This window comes from Salmo trutta, chromosome 21 (assembly GCF_901001165.1).
Source record: "Salmo trutta chromosome 21, fSalTru1.1, whole genome shotgun sequence".
NCBI classification, from domain to species: domain Eukaryota; kingdom Metazoa; phylum Chordata; class Actinopteri; order Salmoniformes; family Salmonidae; genus Salmo; species Salmo trutta.
The window spans coordinates 35,210,685-35,236,376 of NC_042977.1; the positions used below are offsets into that span (position 1 = coordinate 35,210,685).

A 25,692-nucleotide genomic window follows, 5' to 3' on the forward strand; every position below is an offset into this window, starting at 1 on the left:
TACATATAAGTAGAGATATTAGTATGCATATTAGATGGTATGTAGAAGATAGCAGGTAGTGTTGATTGAGCTGCTTGAGAGAATATTCATAAAAGTACAGTAGTACTGATAGACTACATGACCAAAAATATGTGGACACCTGCTTGTCAAATATCTTATCATGGGCATTAATATGAAGTTGGTCTCCCCTTTGCTGCTATAATAGCTTCCAGGCTTCTGGGAAGGCTATCCACTAGATGTTGGAACATTGCTGCGGGGACTTGCTTCCATTCAGCCACAAGAGCATTAGTGAGGTCGAGCACTGATGTTGGGCGATAAGGCCTGGCTTGCAGTCAGCGTTCCAATTCATCCCAAAGGTGTTCAATGGGGTTGAGGTCAGGGCTCTGTGCAGGCCAGTCAAATTCTTCCACACCAATCTCAACAAACCATTTCTCTATGGGTGCATTGTCATGCTGAAACAGGAAAGGGCCTGCCCCAAACTGTTGCCACAAAGTTGGAAGCACAAAATTATCTAATTCTATGCTGTAGCGGTAAGATTTTCCTTCATTGGAACTAAAGGGCCTAGCCCGAACCATGAAAAACATCCCCAGACCATTATTCCTCCTCCACCAAACTTTACAGTTGCCACTATGCATTGGGGCAGGTAGCGTTCTCCTGGCATCCGCCAAACCCAAATTCCTCCATCGGACTGCCAGATGGTGAAGCATGATTCATCACTCCAGAGTCCAATGGCGGCGAGCTTTACACCACTCCAGCCGACGCTTGGCATTGTGCATGGTGATCTTAGGCTTGTCTGTGGCTGCTTGGCCATGGAAACCCATTTCATGAAGCTCCCGACGAACAGTTCTTGTGCTGACGTTACGTCCTGAAGCAGTTTGGAACTCTGTAATGAGTGTTGCAACCAAGGACAGGCAATGTTTTACACGCTTCGGCGGTCCCGTTCTGTGAGCAGTCCCGTTCTGCAGGGCAGAAATTTGACGAACTGACTTGTTGGAAAGGTGGCATCCTATGATGGTGCCACGTTGAAAGTCACTGAGCTCTTCAGTAAGCCCATTCTATTGCCGATGTTTTCCTATGGAGATTGCATGGCCCCCCCAAGCTCTGACAGCTATGTTAGAGGAACATTTTTACTTTCTATGCCTGTGATATGTGGTTGTCCCACCTAGCTATCTTAAGATGAATGCACTAACCTTTAGTCACTCTGGATAAGTGCATCTGCTAAATGACAAAAATGTCAATGCAAGAATGTGTGGCTGAAATAGCAGAATCCACTAATTTGAAGGGGTGTCCACATACTTTTGTATATACAGTGTATATCTGTGTGAGAGTAAGTTAACTATGACTCCTTGTGTGTATACAATGACTGTGTGTAGACTGGGTGGTTATTCTCTCCAGGAGAGGAAGTAGAGCTGGCCCAGTCCATCGCCACACACCAGTTCACTGGAGCAGTGTGGGTTCACCTCCAAGACCAGAACAGGACCCGCACACACAAACACACCCACCTGAGCAAAAACACAGAGAGATAGTGTAAGCGCGTGCACACACACAGCATTACTGTGACTATTCATCTGTTCTTTGTGAAATGATTTGAGTGTGTGAAAGAGTTAGAATGACATGCACCTGTTTCTTGGTGTTTCTGTCCCACATTTTGACCGTTCTGTCATGGGACGCCGAGATGATAGTGCTGTTGGTGAGTCTCAGAACACTGATCCTGTCACTGTGTGCCTAGGGAAAATCCATCAAAATTATCATAGAAAATAAGACAACAGTTTCCTCTTCAAGACAGTCACCATCAGAGAAAAGGGACAGATCTTACAGGTTTCCTGCTGCTCCAGGAGTTGATGTTTGGTGGCTGGTTGAACCACATATTCCCCTTGGAATCTCCACACACCACCAACTCTGGAGACAGGACACAAATTACAGTGCAGTTAATAAATTATTAATTTACAGATGATTCACAAGTAGTATCAAAATTAATATGAGTATGCGAGTGTCATTGTACTGCAGTGCAGCTACCTCTTTCCACAGTCACAGCAGTTATCCAGCCACCTTTTCCACCACAAGTCTCCTCCATTTCTAGCTCAATTTTACCACATGATGACTGCAGGTCAGTCTTTGGGCCCATGGCATACTAGGGAAGGCAGATAGGACCATATTATAATCTACCAATAGAACTCTTATTAAAACTATCTATCTATCTAAAACAGCAGCAGGTCATTGATGATGATTATGTCGGTGATGGTGGTAAACTTACCATGAAGCCAAGCACAATCTGTCCTTTCTTTTCGCCCACCAGCCAAGTGCTTTTTTCATCATTGGCCACCATCCCAAGAATTTGTGTGTCATCCTTCCAACTGCAATTTAGGCAAGTTATGTACATTTCAAGTCAGTATTTTTCATCTAATAATGTGTATAGCATAAGTGAGTGAGTGCTTTACTTGTCAATTTCTCTATCAGCGTCAGCGAGGACATTGATGATATTTCCATCCTCACAGGTTCCCAGCAGGATGGAACAGTAGTACAGGTGCATCACTGGGGTAGGCACTGAGTATGTGGAGACCTTCAACAGACTAGGGACAAAAGGATGACAGTCTTTGCCGGCATGCAATGCAGGTGTACAAGAACAAATGTTGACAAAAATGTAATCCATGTACTACTGAAAGTTTTACAAATTTGCAACCAGCAGATATTTCCTGAATCAATCTCGCACAAATGACAAATTGGGCCAATAGCAACCGTCGCCATACTGTGAAAACATATAATAGCCAAGAGCTGACCTTGCAGCATTGTGCTGAGGATTCCACTCCACCTTCCACACTGACACAGAGTGTTGCCTGCATCCCACAGCAAACTGGTCATCAGGCATGGAGCATATCGCTGTTACACTACTGTCAGACACCTGAGCGACACAAGCAAATCAAAGATAAACCAACTTTGTTCTATTAGTCAATGAGAGAATCACAACACTACAAGGTGCTGAATGGTTGGCACTGTAGGGAGATACCTTTTTGTGGCCAACTGCAGAATTGTGTTTCCATAGCTCCACTCTGCCAGACTCATAGCCAGACAGTAGCAAATCCCCACTCTGGCAGAAGGACAGAGCGGTAACAGTGCCCCTCTGGTTGAGAGGACTCTCTGGAGGAAAAAATAAAGAGGGGAAATGAATCAATAAAACAAGTATAGAAATTGGAGGATTGGTTTAGGTTGACAATTCAGGTTTATAAATGTGTTACCCATTGCTGCAGCAACGCTCCAAGACCTCAACGACCGATCTTGAGAAACAGTGAGGAATGCCGGGACTCCTTCCTGCTTTGAGACTGCTCCATGTATCCCTCCGCTGTGGCCTTGCAAGGTGCTGTGATGCTGTACCTAGAATTAGGCAAAGAGATAATCAGACCAAGCATCACTGCATATTGATACATGTATCTTATTCAAATCAACCTAAATCCTAGAAATTACAAGAAAATTGCATTAATCTCACCTGGAAGGGGTGCCACAGCTTCACTGTGCCATCATCAGATGCCGTAGCAACCACCATGTCCTCCTGCTTAGTCTCCTTGGTCTTGTCTGAATATAAAACATTTAGGAACAATACACTATATGACCACAATGCTATGTGTATCATAGTATTTTTGAAAAGGGGAATAATATTAATAAGTATACTGCTCAAAAAAATAAAGGGAACACTTAAACAACACATCCTAGATCTGAATGAAAGAAAAAAATCAATGGAAATCCAATTTATCAACCCATGGAGGTCTGGATTTGGAGTCACACTCAAAATTAAAGTGGAAAAACCACACTACAGGCTGATCCAACTTTGATGTAGTGTCTTTAAAACAAGTCAAAATGAGGCTCAGTAGTGTGTGTGGCCTCCACATGCCTGTATGACCTCCCTACAATGCCTGGGCATGCTTCTGATGAGGTGGCAGATGGTCTCCTGAGGGATCTCCTCCCAGACCTGGACTAAAGCATCCGCCAACTCCTGGACAGTCTGTGGTGCAACGTGGCGTTGGTGGATGGAGCGAGACATGACGTCCCAGATGTGCTCAATTGGATTCAGGTCTGGGGAACGGGCGGGCCAGTCCATAGCATCAATGCCTTCCTCTTGCAGGAACTGCTGACACACTCCAGCCACATGAGGTCTAGCATTAGGAGGAACCCAGGGCCAACCGCACCAGCATATGGTCTCACAAGGGGTCTGAGGATCTCATCTCGGTACCTAATGGCAGTTAGGCTACCTCTGGCGAGCACATGGAGGGCTGTGCGGCCCCCCAAAGAAATGCCACCCCACACCATGACTGACCCACCGCCAAACCGGTTATGCTGGAGGATGTTGCAGGCAGCAGAACGTTCTCCACGGCGTCTCCAGACTCTGTCACGTCTGTCACATGTGCTCAGTGTGAACCTGCTTTCATTTGTGAAGAGCACAGGGCGCCAGTGGCGAATTTGCCAATCTTGGTGTTCTCTGGCAAATGCCAAACGTCCTGCACGGTGTTGGGCTGTAAGCACAACCCCCACCTGTGGATGTCGGGCCCTCATACCACCCTCATGGAGTCTGTTTCTGACCGTTTGAGCAGACACATGCACATTTGTGGCCTGCTGGAGGTCATTTTGCAGGGCTCTGGCAGTGCTTCTCCTGCTCCTCCTTGCACAAAGGCGGAGGTAGCGGTCCTGCTGCTGGGTTGTTGCCCTCCTACGGCCTCCTCCACGTCTCCTGATGTACTGGCCTGTCTCCTGGTAGCGCCTCCATGCTCTGGACACTACGCTGACAGACACAGCAAACCTTCTTGCCACAGCTCGCATTGATGTGCCATCCTGGATGAGCTGCACTACCTGAGCCACTTGTGTGGGTTGTAGACTCAGTCTCATGCTACCACTAGAGTGAAAGCACCGCCAGCATTCAAAAGTGACCAAAACATCAGCCAGGAAGCATAGGAACTGAGAAGTGGTCTGTGGTCCCCACCTGCTGAACCACTCCTTTATTAGGGGTGTCTTGCTAATTGCCTATAATTTCCACCTGTTGTCTATTCCATTTGCACAACAGCATGTGAAATTTATTGTCAATCAGTGTTGCTTCCTAAGTGGACAGTTTGATTTCACAGAAGTGTGATTGACTTGGAGTTACATTGTGTTGTTTAAGTGTTCCCTTTATTTTTTTGAGCAGTGTTTTTAGTAAAGATGCAATACCTGGGTCAGGTAGCACAGAGCAGTGGTGTATGCGTGACCTGTGAGCTGAAATCGTGCTGATTTCCATCCCTGAATCCCATTTCCACACGTGCAGCTCCCCCTCGGCACAGCCTGCTATCACAAACTCTCCCTGCGGACCCCCCAAGACAACACAAACATCAAGACAAAATGGAAACACCATCACAACAGTGCCTCATTACATATAGACACCACAATTTCGCCGTGAAGACAGACTTTTTCCCCCTCAACACCTTCTCCATTAAGACTAGAGTTTAAAGCCATCCATCCAGTACTATTTTAGAGAGGTCCACATTGCCCCCTATTGTTAGACTCACCAGGCAGCAGACTGCACTGAGGGAGGATCTCGCCAGGATCTCTCTCACACTGCGACCTTTCTGTAGGTCCCACACACGAATCTTGCAGTCACTGGAACAGCTCACCTGAGAGACAAACAGACAGTAAGTTACTTGGGTTTAATTCAGAAGTCTCTTTCTTGTTGAAATGGGAATTATCATCAGATAAAAAACAGGCAACAAAAGGACAAAGTCATAGAAGAAAAAAACACTATCCAGACACTCACCACACAGTTTGGGCCCCAGACACAGCCAGTTATCCAGTCTCCATGGCAGTGTGGTAGAGACTGAGTGAGAGTAGGAGGAGAGGAACTGGTATTCCACACCATTAGAACCTGAAAACAAAGTCACATTATCTCTACAACTGTCACAAGTAACAGACAGCTCTTAATATTCTTGGTTGTTTCCATCAACAACATCCCCACTATTCACAATAAAAGTAAAATTGCAACACACCAACTAATCTCTCATGGACTGACTACGTAAACAACTGGTACCATAGATCTGTCATGATACAACGGGATGCATGAGATAACGAGCAGCATTAGTTTCAGTGCTTGGGTTTTTTGTCAATGGTTATTTGGACAAAACACGATTTCACAGGTGTTCACAACTTTCACATTTCTGAAGGGGACATTTGGCCCATAGACTTGCCCGTAACTTGCAAAGAGAGCAGGTGGAGCTCTTAGTTCCGATCCTCGTTCTCTCTCTTCCTTTAACACGTATGGACCCAGAACTTAAAATCGAGCATCTGACCACTTTAGTTCTGGGTTAACTGAGATTACACACCAACCGAAACTCAAATATGAACACTCTTTAAACCTATACCTGATCTTTTCCACCAGACAGCAACTCCTCCCCAGTTAGATTGAAGGCCAGGCAGGTGACCCCTCCACTGTGACCTCTCAGGACAGAGATTACACTGGGGTCAACCCAGGGGTCAGAGGTCAAGTCCTTCACTGCCCACAGAGCAATGGAGCAGTCATCTGAGGAAAGAGATGGAGAAAGTTAGTAAATTGTCTTAATAAAATTATTAGATGAATTAGTGATTAGTACAAAATGAGTTTACTATTGATCAACTGAGTGTTTAATGAGAGTTTAAGTTCTTGGTCTGACCTGAGGCAGAGGCCAGATAAGAGGAGTTTTGTGCCAGGGCCAGGATGGGGCCTTGTTGCACCCCAAAACATCCCAGCAGCACCATGCCTGCCTCCTCCTCCTGTCTCCACACCCTCAGCCGCTGGTCCCCGCCCCCAGACACCAGCAGCTCAGGTTCGTCTGCAGCCAGCCACATCAGGCAGAGGATAGACACCCGCAGGTCCTTGCTAGCCCATGTCCTCTCACCTGCGCAATAGGGTTGGAGTGTGTTAAGTTATTCATTAAATTAATTAATTTCCTTGGCTTGCAGAGTTGTGTTTGTTGGCAAACTTAAAACCATATACCTGATTCAAGACTGAAGAGCTTCAACCCATCACCATGGTAACCCACTGCAGCATAACCACCAGTGACAGCCACACATAGAGCAGCGGGCTCCGTGGTTGACATCTTCTTTCCCTTCTGAATAACAGACTCCTGAATAACAGACTCCTGTCAAGGCAAACAAAGTGATTTTTGAGATTCCAAGTGACAGAAATGAAAATTGAGGAACTTCTGAAACATGAGTGGAACAGCATACCTTGGATTCTCCAAATACATTCACAGAGCGACCCAGACCACCTGACCATAACTGGACCTGTGGAGGAAGGGGGGACAGGCACATAAGGAACCTCTCAAAGTAAGTGTGTGTGTGTGTGTGTGTGTGTGTGTGTGTGTGTGTGTGTGTGTGTGTGTGTGTGCGTGCATATGGGAAGATCTCAATTGCCTACTCCTCGCATCCGCTCTCCTCATCTCCTCAAAACCCATTGGATGAGAAAGCCTCCTCTCTGAAAATTCTCCTCCAATGGGTTTTTGACAAGGATAGGATGCAAGGAGTATGCAACTGAGATCTTCCCTGTGTGTATGTGTGTAAACCATCCTTCTCACCGTGTGGTCAGATCCAGCACTCAGGAGTACCGTCCCTCCCAGCAGGAAGGTGAGCACCTCTGTAGATCCGCTGTGAGCCTGGTAGCGCCCCACGCAGGTAGAGGCTGGAACTGACCACAGCCTCACCTCTCCAGACAGACAGCCAGAGCATAGCAGAGAAGAGGAGGGAGAGAAAGACAGACTGCGTACTGACCTCTGATGACCAGAGAGAGTCTGGAAGGGAGTAAGGAGGAATGATGAAAGAAAGGTTGTTTTAAAACGAGCGAATAAAACATCTAACAGTGTGACATCTCTCGCTGCAATATGGTCCTTCATTCGACTAACCGTAACTTCACCCTTCAGCCAGTTCCAGAGACGCACAGCCCCATCCCAACCCCCAGCTGCCACAAGATGACCTTCGGGGTCAAAGGTCACACAGTTCAGAGGGCTAGTGCTGGAGAGGGCTGTGACCAGACCGCCCTTTGGAGATGACCACACCTGTGGAGAATAACATTGATAACATTAACGTTCAAATGAATGGCTGAAGTAGTAGTCAGAGCGACTGGCATAGTCTTGATGTGAGACTCACTTTAAGGCTTAAGTCCAGAGACACAGTTGCAAGGTGCTTCCTGTCTGCACTGACGTCACTTCCTGTTATTCTGTTTGAGTGGCCATCGATGAGGGCAGTTCTAGAAAGACAAGACAGTTGACCATTTCGTATGTCTGCAAGATTGGAATTTCGTAATCCCATATAGGCCTTGGGAACTTTTTTTTTATTCCAAGCATTGTCTCACCTGCAGCCATTCTCAACATCCCACAATTCAATCCGTCCATCAAATGAAGTAGTTCCCATAAGCCCCTCCCTCAGAAAGACACATCCTGAGATTCCGTCACAGCTGCTCACCAGTGATCTCACTTCCTGTTAACGGTCAAGGTAAAATGGACTTAGATTCAAAGATGGAGCATTTGAAAGATATTACTGTCATATTTTAGTGCGGATGGTGGCATATAGTCAGTAGTAAGTCCTTTCCTAGTCTGTTAGGTCAGTGGCATATTGTTGTTATGAAAAGAGAGCAGGAGTTTACCTGTCCAGTCTCTGTGTGGATGAGGTGGAGGGTGCCCTGTCCAGTCCCTACTGCCATAACCCCACCCCCTGGACTCACAACCACACAGGTGGGCTCAGAGGAGAAGGTGGAGACCAGCTTACTGTGGTAACAGAGGACACCAGCATCACCAAGATAACAATATAACTAATTCACTGAGGTAGGGAACACAGAGACCAATATGGTCTAACTGCAATAACTGTAAAAATCAGATTAGCTACCTGGTTTCCGTCTGGGTATGTTGTTCATTGTTCAGACACCTCATCACGTGCACCCCTTTTCCCATCATGCCTTGTGCCCATACATGGGCGTCAGTGTGGTTGGGCTCGTTGAGAGCTTGCTGCAGAAACAGGGCTGGCCATGAGGACAGGATGGGAGCATGGCGCTGCAGGAACCCGACACGATCTGTCAGACAGCTCTGGTCTTCAGAGGAAAAAGGAGAGGAAGACTCAACTCTGGGCTTTCTGTCTGAGGAACAGATTCTAGAGACTTTTCTATGCAGGTAACCGGTAAAAAGAGATCAATTATTTTACCTAAAGTGTCCCATGAACCAATACCTTCCGACTTGAACCTCTTGCCTGCAGTGAAGAGAATAATAAAAGTGGAAGTAGAGTAGATTAAAAGTTACTAGATAACCTAACACCCATCATCGAATAAAGTACTTCCATTTCTCCAGAGAGGTGACTTACCAAACAAGCTGTAGGTCTCCAGGAGGTGGTGCAGGAGGCCATGGCGCACGCTGGCAAACAGGAAATTATAACTAGAGAGCAGGCAATGCAGCGCCTCCCACTGGCCACTTCTCATCTGACCAAAGACAACCAAGTGTTAAGGTGTGGTCAGTGACACAGAGGTCAACTGGGAGAGAGGTTAAAAGCGAGAGGAAGTGCCACTGACCAGGTGGAATGGCAGGTTCATGATGGAGCTGGCCTCACAGTGAAGAAATGAGCATGTTCCCTGAGGATCTGCCAGCACCCAAAGATGGGCTGGGAGAGAAATAAACAAATCCTTGTGTATCCATGTTTGATTATATACAGATGTAAGCAGTGAATTTGTGTGTAGGATCTTTATAATAGTAGCTACCTGCCAACAGGATATGAGCCCTGGTCCAGTCAGCTTCTCCTGGTAGGAGGAGCTCTTTTTTAAAGGCCAGCTTGACCTCGGGATTGGTCAGTGCCAGGAGGTCATCTGGGCCGTAACAGCGGGATGGATCAATCAGGCTGCAGAACAGAGTCAACAAAGAGATGGACTGTGTTTACGTTCAATTCCTTACAACAGCGCATTCCATGAGAGGGAGTGAACACTTCTGGGAGAAGAGTAGAGAATTGAACATCAGCCAATATTAGTTTGATTGCCTCATCAACCCAAGTCTGACCTCCGACTGCCCATCATCTGACACAGTCTCATACCTCTGTAGACTCCGCACCATGTGGGAGAAGTTTGCCATTGGGACACGCTTTATGGGCTTTCTGGCCAAGTGCAGCATATCCTGCCATGTTGCCTTCTCACCTCCAGAGGTCAGGCCATTGCACATGTTCAGTATGGTATATAGGTCTCTCTCCCTCAGGCCTGCAATGGAACCAGGGGGGAATTGTCATGACATGTCACAGAGCACCATTGCTGAGTGAGATGAGTAAATGTGATTAGTAAGTAGGGTATGAATATTAGTGAGTGGTAGATTTTAACCACTGGAGTCACTTGAGCAGATATAAAAGTTTGTCCACACCACCATCAGCCACCAGGTAAGGAATGTCCAAATTAGGTTTTGGGTAACATATAGGACGTACAGTTGAAGTCAGAAGTTTACATACACTAAGGTTGGCGTCATTAAAACTTATTTTTCAACCACTCCACAAATTTCTTGTTAATAAACTATAGTTTTGGCAAGTCGGTTAAGACATTTACTTTGTGCATGACAAATAATTTTACCAACAATTATTTACAGACAGATTATTTCACTTATAATTCACTGCATCACAATTCCAGTGGGTCAGAAGTTTACATACACTAAGTTGACTGTGCCTTTAAACAGCTTGGAAAATTCCAGAAAATGAAGTCATGGCTTTAGAAGCTTCTGATAGACATCATTTGAGTCAATTAGAGATGTACCTGTGAATGTATTTCAAGGCCTACCTTCAAACTCAGCGCCTCTTTGCTTGACATCATGGGAAAATATAAAGAAATCAGCCAAGACCTCAGAAAAAAAAATTGCAGACCTCCACAAGTCAGGTTCTTCCTTGGGAGCAATTTCCAAATGCCTGAAGGTACCACGTTCATCTGTACAAACAATAGTACGCAAGTATAAACACCATGGGACCACACAGCTGTCATACCTCTCAGGAAGGAGACGCGTTCTGTCTCCTAGAGATGAACGTACTTTGGTGCGAAAAGTGCAAATCAATCCCAGAACAACAGCAAAGGACCTTGTGAAGATGCTGGAGTAAGCAGGTACAAAAGTATCTATATCCACAGTAAAACGAGTCCTATATCAACATAACCTGAAAGGCCACTCGCAAGGAAGAAGCCACTGCTCCAAAACCGCCATAAAAAAGCCAGACTGCTGTTTGCAACTGCACATGGGGACAAAGATCATACTTTTTGGATCAATGTCCTCTGGTCTGATGAAACAAAAATAGAACTGTTTGGCCATAATGTCCATTGTTATGTTTGGAGGGAAAAGAGGGATGCTTGCAAGCCGAAGAACACCATCCCAACCGTGAAGCACGGGGGTGGCAGCATCATGTTGTGGGGGTGCTTTGCTGCAGGAGGGACTGGTGCACTTCATAAAATAGATGTCATCATGAGGCAGGAAAATGATGTGGATATATTGAAGCAACATCAAGACATCAGTCAGGAAGTTAAAGCTTGGTGGCAAACGGGCCTTTCAAATGAACAATGACCCCAAGCATACTTCCAAAGTTGTGGCAAAATGGCTTAAGGACAACAAAGTCAAGGTATTGGAGAGGCCATCACAAAGCCCTGACCTCAATCCTATAGGAAATTTGTGGGCAGAACTGAAAAAGCGTGTGCGAGCAAGGAGGCCTACAAACCTGACTCAGTTACACCAGCTCTGTCAGGAGGAATGGGCTAAAATTCACCCAACTTATTGTGGGAAGCTTGTGGAAGGCTACCCGAAACGTTTGACCCAAGATAAACAATTTAAAGGCAATGCTACCAAATACTAATTGTGTGTATGTAAACTTCTGACCCACTGGGAATGTGATGAAAGAAATAAAAGCTGAAATAAAATCACTACTATTATTCTGACATTTCACATTCTTAAAATAAAAGTGGTGATACTAACTGACCTAAGACAGGGAATTTTTCCTAGGATTAAAATGTCAGGAATTGTGAAAAACTGAGTTTAAATGTATTTGGCTAAGGTGTATGTAAACTTCCGACTTCAACTGTATGTGTGTGTGTTGAAAAGACAGTGGATGCAGTTAGTGAATAAGGTGGTTTTGAAGTGCCCTGACTCTCACCGTTGCTGCTGACAGTCAAGGCGGCTAACGCCCAACCCAGTCCCACTTCTCTGTACTGGGACTGCAGTCTGCTCAGGCTGTGCTGCACCAGCTCACTCAGAGACGGAGGAAGAGCCTGGAGGCTCTCCTTCATCTGGAACACAGACACTTATTCATCATCTGACACAGATCATCATGACTATGGGTCGGGTCAATTTGACATGCATGATGTCTGACCTTTTCAAAGGAGGCAAAGTTCCTCAGATCCTCACAGGCCAGGTGCAGATAAAGTGGACTCACTGCTCCCTTCTTCATCAGAAGGGTCTGAAGCTATACAGGTACACAGAGACAATAGTTCATTAATGGTGACAAAATTATACAGAGCAGGTCATACTATTCACAACACTGTTAGTAGGCTTTTCAGAGTGATGATATGGGGTCCCATGTGGCTCAGTTGGTAGAGCATGGTGCTTGCAACACCAGGGTTGTGGGTTTGATTACCACGATGGACCAGTACAAAAAAGTATCCACTCACTACTGTAAGTTGCTCTGGATAAGAGCAGCTGCTAAATTACTAAAATGTAAAGATAATAACCTGATTATTGAAAGCGGAGTCACTAAGCTTCTTCCCGTAAACGCCAAGTTCCTTCTGAACTATCTCCTTTCTGTCCGGCAAAGAAAGCTGTCCTAAAGGAAACAAGAAGGCCCGTTTCCTCTTGGCGAGGACTTGCAGCAGGGCCGAAGTGGAGGTGAAACTCAGCACCAAAGACACACCCTGTCAGAAGAACACAACAGAAGAAAGAGTAGAAGTTTTGTATGCGTTATGTTAAATCCTATACTATATGATACTACATCACAATCAGTGGAGGCTGCTGTGGGGAGGCTCAACGTCTGGAACGAAGCGAACAGAATGGCATCAAACACATGGAAACCATGTGTTTGATAACATTCCACCAATTCTACTCCAGCCATTACCACCAGCCCGTCCTCCCCAATTAAGGTGCCATCAACCTCCTGTGTTCACCATGTACACAGAAACTGAAAACGTCTGTGTACATTTAGGCTGAGTTTCTGACCTGAGGAAGGTGCTGTGGTATCCAATCAGAGGTCAGCTGTCCTGTACCATCCTGCACATGCTCTGCCCCATCAACTAGCAGGGCCAGTGGTTGGTCCTTCCTGGTGTCACTCAACTGGGAGTGGAATTCTGTCAGCAGATCTCTATGATAAAACAGATATGGTTGGATTAGTCTTCAGCAGCATTTTCCCTTCCTATTGAATCAAGCACATTTATTGGCAGGGTCATTGAAAGGCCATTTGACAAAATCTGGATAAAATGTTTGCTGTCTGCCCTCACTTATAAGAGGAAGGGAGAGGCAAGTCTTCTTTTTCATTGCCTCTCCGTAACCACTGTACAAGGCAGCGTAGAAGGTTTTCCACAGTGCATGCTGATTGGGTAGCAGCAGTGGAAAAGGAGATGACATCACCTCTAGGGGTTTTCTGGGACTTGGTAGGAGTTCTTAGGGCGTTCGCCAGAGCAGCCTGTGTGAAGGGAGGAGACAATTTATGAGAAAAACCTTACAGAAACCGGGTAGGACTAAAAGATGGATAATATCTTTATACTGAGCGAATAAATTATGTTTGTGTATCTCTGCTAAAGCTGCTGCTATGGTTTACCATGAAGACAGTCTTGCCCTCTCCTGGAGCTCCCTCCAGCAGCACCATTCCTCCTTTGAGCTGAGCCTCCTGCACCTTCCCCACCGCCCCAGAGAGCAGCTTGGCACGGCCAAAGAACTGCCGCTGCAAGGCACTCTGGTGCACTTCCTGCGCTGACAGATCTGGCCTGGAATCACTTTCATCCGTTTCCTGTCAGAGAAACAACATCAATACAATGATTGATGGAAGTGGAACTCAAAATGCCTTCAATGTTAAGTTGTCTGTCATTTTTAAAGTCTCTAACCTCTACAAACTGCTTCAACAGTGCCCCCCAAAGGTCCTCAAGCACCACCTTCCCAAACTCCTCCAGGCCTTTCACATAGGGCTTCCCATCCACAACACCACCCCACTCACAGGGGTAACTGAGACAGAGAGAGACAGAGAGACAGACAGAGCACATGAGGCCAATAACCTTAATAAAGCTACTTCAAGACCATGTGTAAGGAACAGAAACTGAGCTCACTTCTCTGTGACTTTTGCTTCACTATCCACTATTCTTCTTTTCAGGTCAGCCATCTTACATTCAGCCTCCTTGGACTCAGGAGCAAAGTCTGACCTCCACGCCACAGGAACAGACCTGAGAAAAATCAGGAAACAAACATTGTACGATGATTATTAACATTATTTAATATTCAAATGCATACAGTCATAATTTTATTGTTCATATGAATCATTGGCAGATGAACGATTGGACAAATTTGTATTTTTCAAGGCGTGAACCTGGATAAGTGAAGTGGACTGATTTGATAGTGTACCTAGACAGGTGGGGTGTCCTGAAGTAGCAAAACATGCGATTCTGAGCTGTGTCTGGATGAAGGGCCTGGAACTGTCGAATCTCCATCTCGGTGATGGACAACCCCGATGGAGCAGAATCCAGCTGTAGAGAAGGGTAACCAAATCATGAAATATCTTTATCTTATTAAGCATATTTTCTGACTAGATGTGGCTGCAAATAAAACTTCTCTCCTGATAAAAAACATGACATTTTGTGCAACCAGACAGCTTAGTAGGACTAAGAAAGAGAGAGATGGAAAGAATGATAGCGTCTTGAGAAGGCAAGCCTTACCCAGCTGTATTGTGGGAGGTCTGGTAGGGATGGACGGGGAGGTAGCAGTCCATATCGCTCTCCCAGAATGCCTAGCAGCAGTTGGCTACGGCACACCTCTGAGAGGCAGAGCTCCACGACACGCCCAGTCTCCTCCTCAGTCACCCCCCAGCGCAGTTCCACCTCCTGCAGGTAGAGGCAGTGTGGCGCCGCACGACGCCGGAGCTCAGGGAACACACTGCGCACCAGAACATCTCTCTCACCGTGCATGTCTCTGAACGTGGAGGAGACAAACACACGCACGATTCGCCATCTAAAAAGAAACAGGTAGGACAGAAAGCAAACGACAGGCAGAGAAAAGGAGGGGGATAAGAGAGTCAGTGATGCAAGAGGAGAGAAAAGAGAGTAATGCTCAGTTGGTTTCGTGTTCGTTCAGCTCTGTGGTTCTCTTGGTAACCCTATGGCTACTCTATGTTGTCAGAGACAGCCCAATCATCAAGTATGGATAATCATGGACAACCAAACCAGTTTCGAAAGAAACGTATTCAACCTGCCCTGCCACAGTACCTCAGCTTTGGAGTGGCAAGAAGTGGGGTGATGGTAGCTTCTCGCTCAGCCTCTTTAGCACCCCCCTGTGGCGGGATAATGTGATGCAGCTTGTCTATGCTCTCCACGTGATCCAGCAGTCTAGACGAGCCTCTTTCAGCCACAAACCTGTAGAGTTAAACAAACACTTCAGAGACACCATGCCACAATGTGTGTGTGTGTGTGTGTGTCTCAGAGACAAGAGGGTGAATGAGAAGAAAGCTTGCCTGAGGATCTGCTCGCTGAAGCCTTGGAGTACCACACAGTTCCTGTCTGTGGATTGGTCTGTCGTCCTGCAACAGACAGAGGCAGGACATACATGGCGAAGGTTGTAGCTGTTAACACACTGGGGATATAGAACATGGACTGAAAATGCTCCTTCCAGGAAAGAAAGCGAGCAGGGTGACTATAGAAAAGGTAGTTTCTCATAGAATAGTAAATGTATGGAGACAGCCCACTGCTTGCTCTCTCCTATGTGGCAGAGATATGCTGCTGCTCAGCACACAGAAAAGCACCCCCTACCTTTTCCCAAAGAAGATTTTCACTACGAGGGTGTTGTTGTTCACATCCTTCCTGTATCGGTCAAGCGCTATGTCCATGTTATTCTCCAAGTGACGATCCCCCAGCACGATGATATTGTCCACCTGAGAATGAAGACGGGAAGGTCACATTTCAAAGTACAATTAAGTCAAATGGAGCCCTGAAAACAATTCAAAATGTGCAAATAAACACACCTTGTTTTTCTGCGTCATCTCTCTGGTCATGAAAGAAGAGAATGTTTCCTGCTTGTCATAGGCATTCTGAGACTCCTGTTAGACAAATTATTCAATCTACTATCAATCTCCAATACATCAGACTTTAAATATTCACTTCAGTTTATTTAAAAGGACTTCACAGCGATGGCGTTATGTTGGAAGTGTATTGAAACCGTTACAACAGCGTGTAGATAGACGTGAGGGAAAGGAAGCGACAGCCTCACCTCTAACTGCTTCATCACATGCCTGACATTATCCAACAATACGTCCGACTTGAGCTCTACTTCTGCACAACCCCACCAGTAAAAGTGGATCAGCTGGGGATGCTCAGCGCTGTGGGCTATCATCAGTGACAGCAACACTGCCACCTCCAGCATCTGTGAGGAAATACACAAATCAGCAGGATCAGTAATAAGCACAGATTACAGCTGCTAGGCGTTGTAGAGTGTGGCCCCATCTAGAAAACAATCCCTAGCCCCTACTCACTAGGCACTTGTCTGGGAGGACTGGACAAGTCTAAGCAATATGGAGACAATGTGACCTAGCATGTCTGAGGGAAGGACGAAGCTGCTACCATACTGACTATACGTCCCCATTTATTTTAGATCTACACAAGTGCGTAGAGGGAAGAGGCTAGGGGTTGTTTCTGGTCAGGGACGTAGTGTGTTGAGGGTTCTTACAGAGGGTGTGAGTTTCTCTTCCTTAGCTTCATCTACATTCTCTGCCTCTAAGTCAGACGGGCAGCAGAAGTCTTGAGTGGCGCTCCAGGTGCCGTCCTCACCCATGTTACCAGCGAACAAGATGACGGTGCGACCAGGGAGGGGTGGCACGTTGTAACGGCACGAGATCTGCACCGCTGTTTCCAGAGCCTTGCGGTACTGCTGCAAAAGGGCCTGCGAATACAGTCTCTGGCTGTGGACACATACGCACTTCAGGGTGCATCCTCCTTACTCAGTATAAACATGCATCTAATTATTATCACGCAAACACATTCATGCAGATTTTAATATTACAGTTTTTCTCTGGACTTCCTCTACCTGATAAATATTCATTATCAAATCTCCCATGTCTCTTGGTTTCCCTGTCTGGATCACCTGATTCCTCTCCCAGGTGAATACCCGGTGTTGCTGTCTGTACCTGGCTTTCTTCAACTGACTCTTCTTCATGTTGTAGATGCGGTAGACAAAGGGCACACCTAACGCCACCCTCATCCTCTTCTGCCCAGCCGTCTCCCAATCCAGACGACTGAGGCTCTTGCTCTTAGGCATCTTCTTCAGAATGCCCCTGAGGATCTCCTTAGAGCTGGAGACCGCTTTCTCTGATGCACGGGCTAAAAGAGGGAGGTAAAGCTTTGTCCGACAACATCAAATGTAGACTTCTCCAAACTAGAATGTATTGATGTTGCTAGAGTGTATGTTTGTGTGAAAGATACTAACCCATGTTGTTGAGCTCCATTATGACCTTATAGGCGGAGAGGAAACGGAAGGGAAACTGTCTGCTCTGAATCACTGCTTTCTGTAACACCACCAGTGTTTTATTGAGATATGGGTGTTAATGTAAACATGCTGTATTCCCTACTGCAATTTCTAGCAACTTTTATTTGATCCTCTGCTAGACTTGCATCCTAGAGGTCAAAATATACATGGATGTTGGACATGTGCTGACAATATACACTGCTCAAAAAAATAAAGGGAACACTTAAACAACACATCCTAGATCTGAATGAAAGAAATAATCTGATTAAATACTTTTTTCTTTACATAGTTGAATGTGCTGACAACAAAATCACACAAAAAGAATCAATGGAAATCCAATTCATCAACCCATGGAGGTCTGGATTTGGAGTCACACTCAAAATTAAAGTGGAAAACCACACTACAGGCTGATCCAACTTTGATGTAATGTCCTTAAAACAAGTCAAAATGAGGCTCAGTAGTGTGTGTGGCCTCCACGTGCCTGTATGACCTCCCTACAACGCCTGGGTATGCTCCTGATGAGGTGGCGGATGGTCTCCTGAGGGATCTCCTCCCAGACCTGGACTAAAGCATCCGCCAACTCCTGGACAGTCTGTGGTGCAACGTGGCGTTGGTGGATGGAGCGAGACATGATGTCCCAGATGTGCTCAATTGGATTCAGGTCTGGGGAACGGGCGGGCCAGACCATAGCATCAATGCCTTCCTCTTGCAGGAACTGCTGACACACTCCAGCCACATGAGGTCTAGCATTTTCTTGCATTAGGAGGAACCCAGGGCCAACCGCACCAGCATATGGTCTCACAAGGGGTCTGAGGATCTCATCTCGGTACCTAATGGCAGTCAGGCTACCTCTGGCGAGCACATGGAGGGCTGTGCGGCCCCCCCAAAGAAATGCCACCCCACACCATGACTGACTCACCGCCAAACCGGTCATGCTGGAGGATGTTGCAGGCAGCAGCATGTTCTCCACGGCGTCTCCAGACTCTGTCACGTCTGTCACATGTGCTTAGTGTGAACCTGCTTCATCTGTGAAGAGCACAGGGCGCCAGTGGCGAATTTGCCAATCTTGGTGTTCTCTGGCAAATGCCAAACGTCCTGCACGGTGTTGGGCTGTAAGCACAACCCCCACCTGTGGGCGTCTGGCCCTCATACCACCCTCATGGAGTCTGTTTCTGACCGTTTAAGCAGACACATGCACATTTGTGTCCTGCTGGAGGTCATTTTGCAGGGCTCTGGCAGTGCTCCTCCTTGCACAAAGGCGGAGGTAGCGGTCCTGCTGCTGGGTTGTTGCCCTCCTACGGCCTCCTCCACGTCTCCTGATGTACTGGCCTGTCTCCTGGTAGCGCCTCCATGCTCTGGACACTACGCTGACAGACACAGCAAACCTTCTTACCACAGCTCGCATTGTTGTGCCATCCTGGATGAGCTGCACTACCTGAGCCACTTGTGTGGGTTGTAGACTCCGTCTCATGCTACCACTAGAGTGAAAGCACCGCCAGCATTCAAAAGTGACCAAAACATCAGCCAGGAAGCATAGGAACTGAGAAGTGGTCTGTGGTCACCACCTGCAGAACCACTCCTTTATTGGGGGTGTCTTGCTAATTGCCTATAATTTCCACCTGTTGTCTATATTCCATTTTCACAACAGCATGTGAAATTTATTGTCAATCAGTGTTGCTTCCTAAGTGGACAGTTTGATTTCACAGAAGTGTGATTGACTTGGAGTTACATTGTGTTGTTAAAGTGTTCCCTTTATTTTTTTGAGCAGTATATTTTTTATTTGTCCAATAATTTATTCTGCCGATTGCTTGAACATTATAAAACAAGTGGGAATTAAAAAAGCTAAATGATTCATGGTTACTCACCCTGAAGGTCAGTCTTCCCAGAATCTTCTGATGATGCCGCTCACTGATGCCCTGGGTTATCATATTCCTCAAGTTCCTCAGCATTGCCATGAAGGGCAGAGAGTTACTATCTGTAAAATAAATAAGGACAGTATTATAACAATATTACAGCCACAATCTGCAGCATTGATTCACTGTGACAGTGTGTGTGTGTGTGTGTGTGTGTGTGTGTGTGTGTGTCAAATCAAATTTCATTGGTCACATACACATGGTTAGCAGATGTTAATGCGAGTGTAGTGAAATGCTTGTGTGTGTGTGTGTGTGAGAGAGAGTGTTTTTAACTATACCTATCAGTTTCTCCCAGGTGGAGGCTTTGTTTCCCTCTTGGCTGAGTTTGCGTTCCCATGTGTCTGGCTGTTTGAGCTTCATGCGCTGCCCTGCCCGCTCCCTGTCCCACACCCCACTGAGCCCACTGCGGGAGAACGCCTTGGGGTCACCAGGGTACCTGAAACACACATACAAAGCACAGTATCGAGATTGTATACAGCTCAGAAAAGTAAAAAAATGTTAGCTAATAGATCTTTGGATCTGTAAAATAGAAAAACATCTGTCAACTTCGGTGTTTGGTATACAGTACCGCTTTCCCAGTATGGCCAGGACATGCTGAGCAGGCTCTTTGATGTGGAGCCTCTTGATCATCTTCTTCAGACTGAACTCACTCTGCTTCTTATCCACCACTGGTCTCTCCTCCATTTTCAACTGCAAACATTTACATTATAGTAATTTAGCAGACACTCTTATCCGGAGCAAATTACAGTTCATGCAAAATCTTAAAATAGCTAGGGGGGGGGGGGGGGTGCTGTGGGCTTATATAGTTTCAGAAGATGGGTAAGGCTATGGACTGCTGTCATAGCTTCATACAGAGATATCACACACACACAGTATAGGCTACATATCAACATTTCCCAAGACATCACAACAGCTAAAAGAGATTATTAGCATGCTAGAGAACACAAGACTGTACACACAAAATATGACACAATATATACAAACACAAAATACGTTTCCATCCAAGTTTTATGCGAGTAAAGTCATACTGTAGAGAAAAAAAATGCTATTTTATAAATGCTAGCAGGTAATTTATTTGTTCGACATGGTGGGATCTTCTTGTGTCAGTAAAATGTATTTAGCAAGAAAATGGCAGTGGAAACACCTTTATGCGCATATAGTGATATAATAACCATCATATCAATGTAAACTTGGAATCACGCGATGATATGGTGTGTGGTTCATTTATTTAATCTGTAGCCTAATAAAACTCCCACTACGACTCAGTTTATTAGGCTACAGATTAAATAAATGAACTTCACAGAGCTGTGCACGATGCTCCTTTCCAATAAATAATCGAGGGTCTTATTCTGGTGACATGATGATCAATGCTTAAAAATCAATGCTTAAAGATATTAATCTTATCCATAATAATCTCATCATCTAGACTACCTGCACAGCCTACCCGCACTGTATCTGCGAGCAGATGTTGGCTAGAGTGCACATGACAAGAATTTGCTATTTAACACAACAGACTGTGATAAAACTAAACGGTAGAGTTGAAAATGCATTAAAACACATTTTTATTCAGAACATAAAAACTGTGTGCACCAAGTCATCATGCACAGATTGTTATCCGCAACAGGTCTGTTCGGTGGAAACACTACTAGTGGGAAATGTAGTATTTCTCTTCATGCGGATTTTAGAACATTCACATGAAAATCTGTCACCAATAGGATGGAAACCTAGCTCCACGCTCACATATTTCTGCAGATTGGTGGCATCACTTCCAAGCATGTTTGCCCATTTTTCCAACTGCTGAGTGGATGGTTTCTGTGATGGAGAGAAAGAGAGAGAAGATGGAGAAGAGAAAAAACAAGGTGTGTGTGTGTGTGTGTGTGTGTGTGTGTGTGTGTGTGTGTGTGTGTACACACGCTTGCCGTACCTTGCCTTTGGGTCTAGAGCAATTGTGTTTGCAGCGATGTTTGCGTGTGTTGTATTTGGCCAGCTGATACTCGTTGAACTGCTTGAACTTGTCTCCCAGGGCTTTCTTCAGACAGGTGGGTAAAGAGTGGCCAAAACACTGAAGATGACATCACAGTGGAATGGTTAGGAGAGATATTCGGTGTGGATCGGCCTGAGCAAAGCTCTGCACAGAATCCCTGATCTACAAATCAGCTTGCCTCCCAAACAACTACTCATTAAGCGATCAAGATGAGCAAACATGTGCAGTACCTTACTGAGTCTGTCACATGCTGTCAGAGCAACTCACAGATCACTGCACCTGTAAACAGCCCATCTACCTACCCCATCCCCATACTGTATTTATTTATTTATCTCCTTTGCACCCCAGTATCTCTACTTGCACATTCATCTTCTGCACATTTACCATTCCAGTGTTTAATTGCTATATTGTAATTACTTCGCCACCATGGCCTATTTATTGGCTTAATTTACCTCATTGGCACTCACTGTATATAGACTTTTTGTTTTCTTTTACTGTATGTTTGGTTTATTCCATGTGTAACTCTGTGTTGTTGTATGTGTCGAATTGCTTTGCTTTATCTTGGCCAGGTCGCAGTTGCAAATGAGAACTTGTTCTCAACTAGCCTACCTGGTTAAATAAAGGTGAAATAAATAAAATAAAAATAAATAAAATGTAGAGAGAGAGAAACAAACATGTGCAGTACCTTACTGAGTCTGTGTGTGAGAGTGAGAGAGAGAGAGGAGAGAGACATGTCCTGTACCTTACTGAGTCTGTGTGTGAGAGTGAGAGAGAGAGAGGAGAGAGACATGTCCTGTACCTTACTGAGTCTGTGTGTGAGAGTGAGAGTGAGAGAGAGAGAGGAGAGAGACATGTCCTGTACCTTACTGAGTCTGTCACACTTTTATGTCCGTTTTAGATTATGGTGATATTATCTATATGCATGCATCGGCAAACACATTAAAACCACTGGATGCTATTTACCATTGTGCACTCAGGTTTATCACGGGTGATAGTTACAAAACTCATCACTGTATCCTATATCAACATGTGGGTTGGGCCTCTCTATCTGTGAGGCGAGAGCAACATGCTCTCTTGTTTATTTATAAAGCACTTCTTTTAAAACTACCTCCATATATATCATTAATTTCCACTAGATATATTAATTTTAAAACCAGATCACAGATGTGGATTACATTAGAGACTCCTGCGGTCTCCACAGAGTTGGGTAGGACTGCCTTTAGTTCCTTTGCACCTTATTTATGGAACAAACTGCAGATCCAACTTAAGTTAGACACTCTGGTGTCCCTTGCCCATTTCAAAAATGTTATGGAGGATCAATATGATATTGTCTGATTGTTTCTGTTGAATTCTGTCTTTGTTTTATATGTTTCAAATGTTTTTGTCTGTATGCCTAAAACTGTACATGTCAACATGTTTACACAGGGCACAGCCGTAAAAGAGATCCAGGTCTCAGTCTGTTTTCCCTGTTAAAATAAAGATTTAAAAAATAAAAATAAACATGTAGAGAGAGAGAGACAAACAAAGAGCAGTTGAGATTAGTAAGAGATTCACAGAGATTGACCAAGACTCACCGTGCTGTAGAGTCTCACCACTTCCAGCCAATCAGAGGGTAGCTGCACAGCTGCACAGAAGTACCTACGCACGTGTGGCTTAGTGGTGGGCAGATGGGCAGCTAGAGCCAAAAGGAAGTTAGCTGTGATACGGATGTTCAACTCCTGTCTGGTGTAAACTGCAACCTAAAGGGGAACAGGAAAATATGGTAAAATAGGATAACTGTTTAATGTACCCCAAAATCCATAGAGGACCCTAGTTGGACATCACCAAGAGAGGTTCTCCAGAAACACACACCTTGAGGAGAAACTGGGGATCGTCGGTAGAGATGGCTTTGGACAAGTTTTGGATCCTTTTCCAGACACTTTCCTCTACATCCCAGTCCTTCTGACCGGGAGCAGTGCTCTTATTCACCAGAGAACAGCACACCTCGTTCAGCAGCAGGTACTGATTGAAGGGAAAGTGTGAGGAAAATAAATTATGGGGTAGAAAGAGCGCAGGAAAGGGGAGGTAGAATGGTTTTGAGGTTCAGGTTGATGTTGAGATACATGGTTTTCTGTGCGAGACTAAATGCAGAATCTACTCCCTCACCTTTTTGTCTTTCAGTTCTTCCTCCAGTTCATCTTTCCCCCTCTCCATCTCACCAAACTCCTGTTCCCCGAATGGCATGGTTTGGTCCAACTTCTCTTCATCCAATACCATGTCCAAGACAGGCATCTCTGTGGTTGCCTCAGTCATGAGGCTGTCCTGGTCAGAATCCTACCATTTCATAAGGAGGAAAGAAAACACATTTGGTACAATGGCAACAAAATGTGCCAGGATTGGAAGGGACCTTGTGCAAACTACATCACAGAAAGCCAAACTGAAAAGGATGCATTGTGCCATATACCACAGTCATCTCTTCATAGTAAGACAGCGCGTCCTCAGAAGCAGGCTGCCTAATTCTTCCTTCTCCCCCCATCCGCTCTTCTACATTCAGAACCGGAGGGGGGAGAGAACAGGTAGGAGGCAGGACACGAGTAGAGGGTGCCAGGGTTGAAGAGAACAGAGGGGGGAGGGGGGAGGGAGAGGAGAGAGAGAGGGAATGAGGGAAGAGTAGTGAATCCTTCTTTAGGAATTTGTTCTCTGTGCTGAGGAGTGGAGAGGTGAGGAGGGGGGAGGTAAGACAGGGAGAAGTGAGGGAGGAGGTGGTAGTGGAGAGGAGGGAGGAGGTGGTAGTGGAGAGGAGGGAGGAGGTGGTAGTGGAGAGGAGGGAGGAGGTGGTGGAGGTGAGCCTGGAGGGCTGGAGAGAGGGGCAGGAGGAGGGCTGGGATACTGGTCCAGAGAAGGCCTGAGGCAGCACAGATGCATGGATCAGGCATCTGTTCTCCATGCTCTGGCCAAGGTAGTTAGAGTAGAGCCCCCCTGATGCAGCCTGCTGGTCCTGGGCCCCATGAGGCTGGAGCAAAGTCAGCACCTTCATTTCTGCTGGAAGACAGGTCAATAGACTGTCAGGCAAATATTCACTCAGCACAGGGAGGGTCCTTTTTACAGTACATCTAGGACAGCGTTTCCCAAACTCAGTCCTCGGGACCCCAAGGCGTGCACGGTTTGGTTTTTGCCCCAGCACTACACAGCTGTTTCAAATAATCAAAACTTTATGATTAGTTGAATCAGCTGTGTTCTGCTTGGGAAAAATAACTAAACGTGCACCCCTTGGGGTCCCCAGGAGAGTTTGAGAAACACAGCTCTAGGACAAACAGATTACACAGTACCTCAAGGTAAGAATGTCATGTACTGTTTTACACCTATTGTAACCTGTGCACGTGGAAAGTAAACTTTGAAACTCGACTGACTACGTTTGTTAGAGATAAGCAGTTCATCCGCATTCTAGCCAGGTCTTATTTAAACAGTCAACGGTAAAACATACAAAAGGGCATTCATGTGTTTGGGTGGGTCGCTTGTATGACAAAGAGAGTGGTAAAAAAAGAACAAAGTTCACTCGACACACAGATAAAAGATTGTCTTGTGCTTTAGATATGACTGGCTCATTAAATGAATGACAAATCCAGAACCATGCACCAATGCTGTTCTGTCCATGTCCAGAACACCAGACTGAAGTGGTGCTTGTACACAATGATAGATTGGTACATTACTGCCTAGCTCTGGTCTAGGGCGTTAGGGACGCGCACTAACGCCCTGGACCAGAAGTATCAATGTTCTTCCTACAAATATAATAACACAGAAACACGAATGTCCAGACTAGAATACATTGTGCCCATAAAACAATATTCTGGGAACTGCACAGGGATGAAAGTCTAAAACCAGGTAGTAATCAAAAGGCACATTGAAGTAGCTAGGCTACCCAGATTTACAAGTACTTTGAATGGGCGTGACTGTAGCTAAGTCTTCCGAAAGTCACAAACAGAGACTCAAACTTACCTAATAAGTAGCGGGACAACTACTTGCTAACACTTCTCAAATAATTATATATGTGTTCAAAGCAGCAAGATGAAATATTAATTCCGCATACGTCTACGCTATGTAGCTGTCTGTCAGACGAGCGCACAATCTAAACATCTATCCT

General features: G+C 45.6%; 1 protein-coding gene across 3 annotated transcripts; it reads right to left on the bottom strand.

Moving 5' to 3' along the window:
* Window positions 1-1,296: 1,296 nt before the first annotated feature.
* tep1 (telomerase-associated protein 1) lies at window positions 1,297-25,666 on the bottom strand. 3 transcript variants are annotated; one of them, XM_029705399.1, is made up of 56 exons: window positions 25,548-25,666; window positions 24,016-24,590; window positions 23,718-23,885; window positions 23,424-23,573; window positions 23,147-23,311; window positions 21,513-21,650; window positions 21,329-21,400; window positions 20,157-20,278; window positions 19,867-20,024; window positions 19,541-19,650; window positions 17,637-17,715; window positions 17,338-17,530; window positions 16,881-17,112; window positions 16,425-16,577; window positions 16,180-16,254; window positions 15,968-16,089; window positions 15,673-15,738; window positions 15,428-15,574; window positions 14,882-15,173; window positions 14,571-14,692; window positions 14,279-14,392; window positions 14,060-14,177; window positions 13,777-13,965; window positions 13,457-13,641; window positions 13,179-13,320; window positions 12,698-12,877; window positions 12,340-12,432; window positions 12,124-12,256; window positions 10,051-10,210; window positions 9,725-9,861; window positions 9,539-9,627; window positions 9,334-9,448; window positions 9,178-9,222; window positions 8,866-9,067; window positions 8,627-8,747; window positions 8,336-8,460; window positions 8,131-8,230; window positions 7,887-8,039; window positions 7,563-7,775; window positions 7,216-7,272; window positions 6,983-7,112; window positions 6,660-6,884; window positions 6,372-6,529; window positions 5,771-5,878; window positions 5,526-5,630; window positions 5,191-5,320; window positions 3,482-3,567; window positions 3,234-3,369; window positions 3,005-3,135; window positions 2,778-2,899; window positions 2,439-2,570; window positions 2,255-2,354; window positions 2,017-2,131; window positions 1,817-1,899; window positions 1,621-1,725; window positions 1,297-1,502 (listed from the first exon to the last, which is right to left on the bottom strand). In XM_029705399.1, exons 2-56 carry the CDS (start codon window positions 24,586-24,588, stop codon window positions 1,383-1,385), a joined length of 7,794 nt encoding a protein of 2,597 aa, XP_029561259.1. In that variant the 5' UTR covers window positions 24,589-24,590; window positions 25,548-25,666; the 3' UTR covers window positions 1,297-1,382. The 3 variants fall into 3 exon arrangements, with proteins under 3 accessions (XP_029561259.1, XP_029561256.1, XP_029561257.1); XM_029705396.1 differs by having other exon boundaries at window positions 6,983-7,127; XM_029705397.1 differs by having other exon boundaries at window positions 6,983-7,127; window positions 24,016-24,593; window positions 25,548-25,660.
* Window positions 25,667-25,692: the final 26 nt, after the last annotated feature.

Excerpts from the sequence above, each read along its gene's own strand:
- tep1 (XM_029705396.1), bottom strand. The coding sequence starts at position 24,588 with ATGAAGGTGCTGACTTTGCTCCAGCCTCATGGGGCCCAGGACCAGCAG. Across the intron at positions 13,966-14,059 it reads TGTTGAAGCAGTTTGTAGAG|GAAACGGATGAAAGTGATTC; the intron begins GTTAGAGACTTT and ends TTTCTCTGACAG. Across the intron at positions 6,530-6,659 it reads TTATCTGGCCTCTGCCTCAG|ATGACTGCTCCATTGCTCTG; the intron begins GTCAGACCAAGA and ends CTCTTTCCTCAG.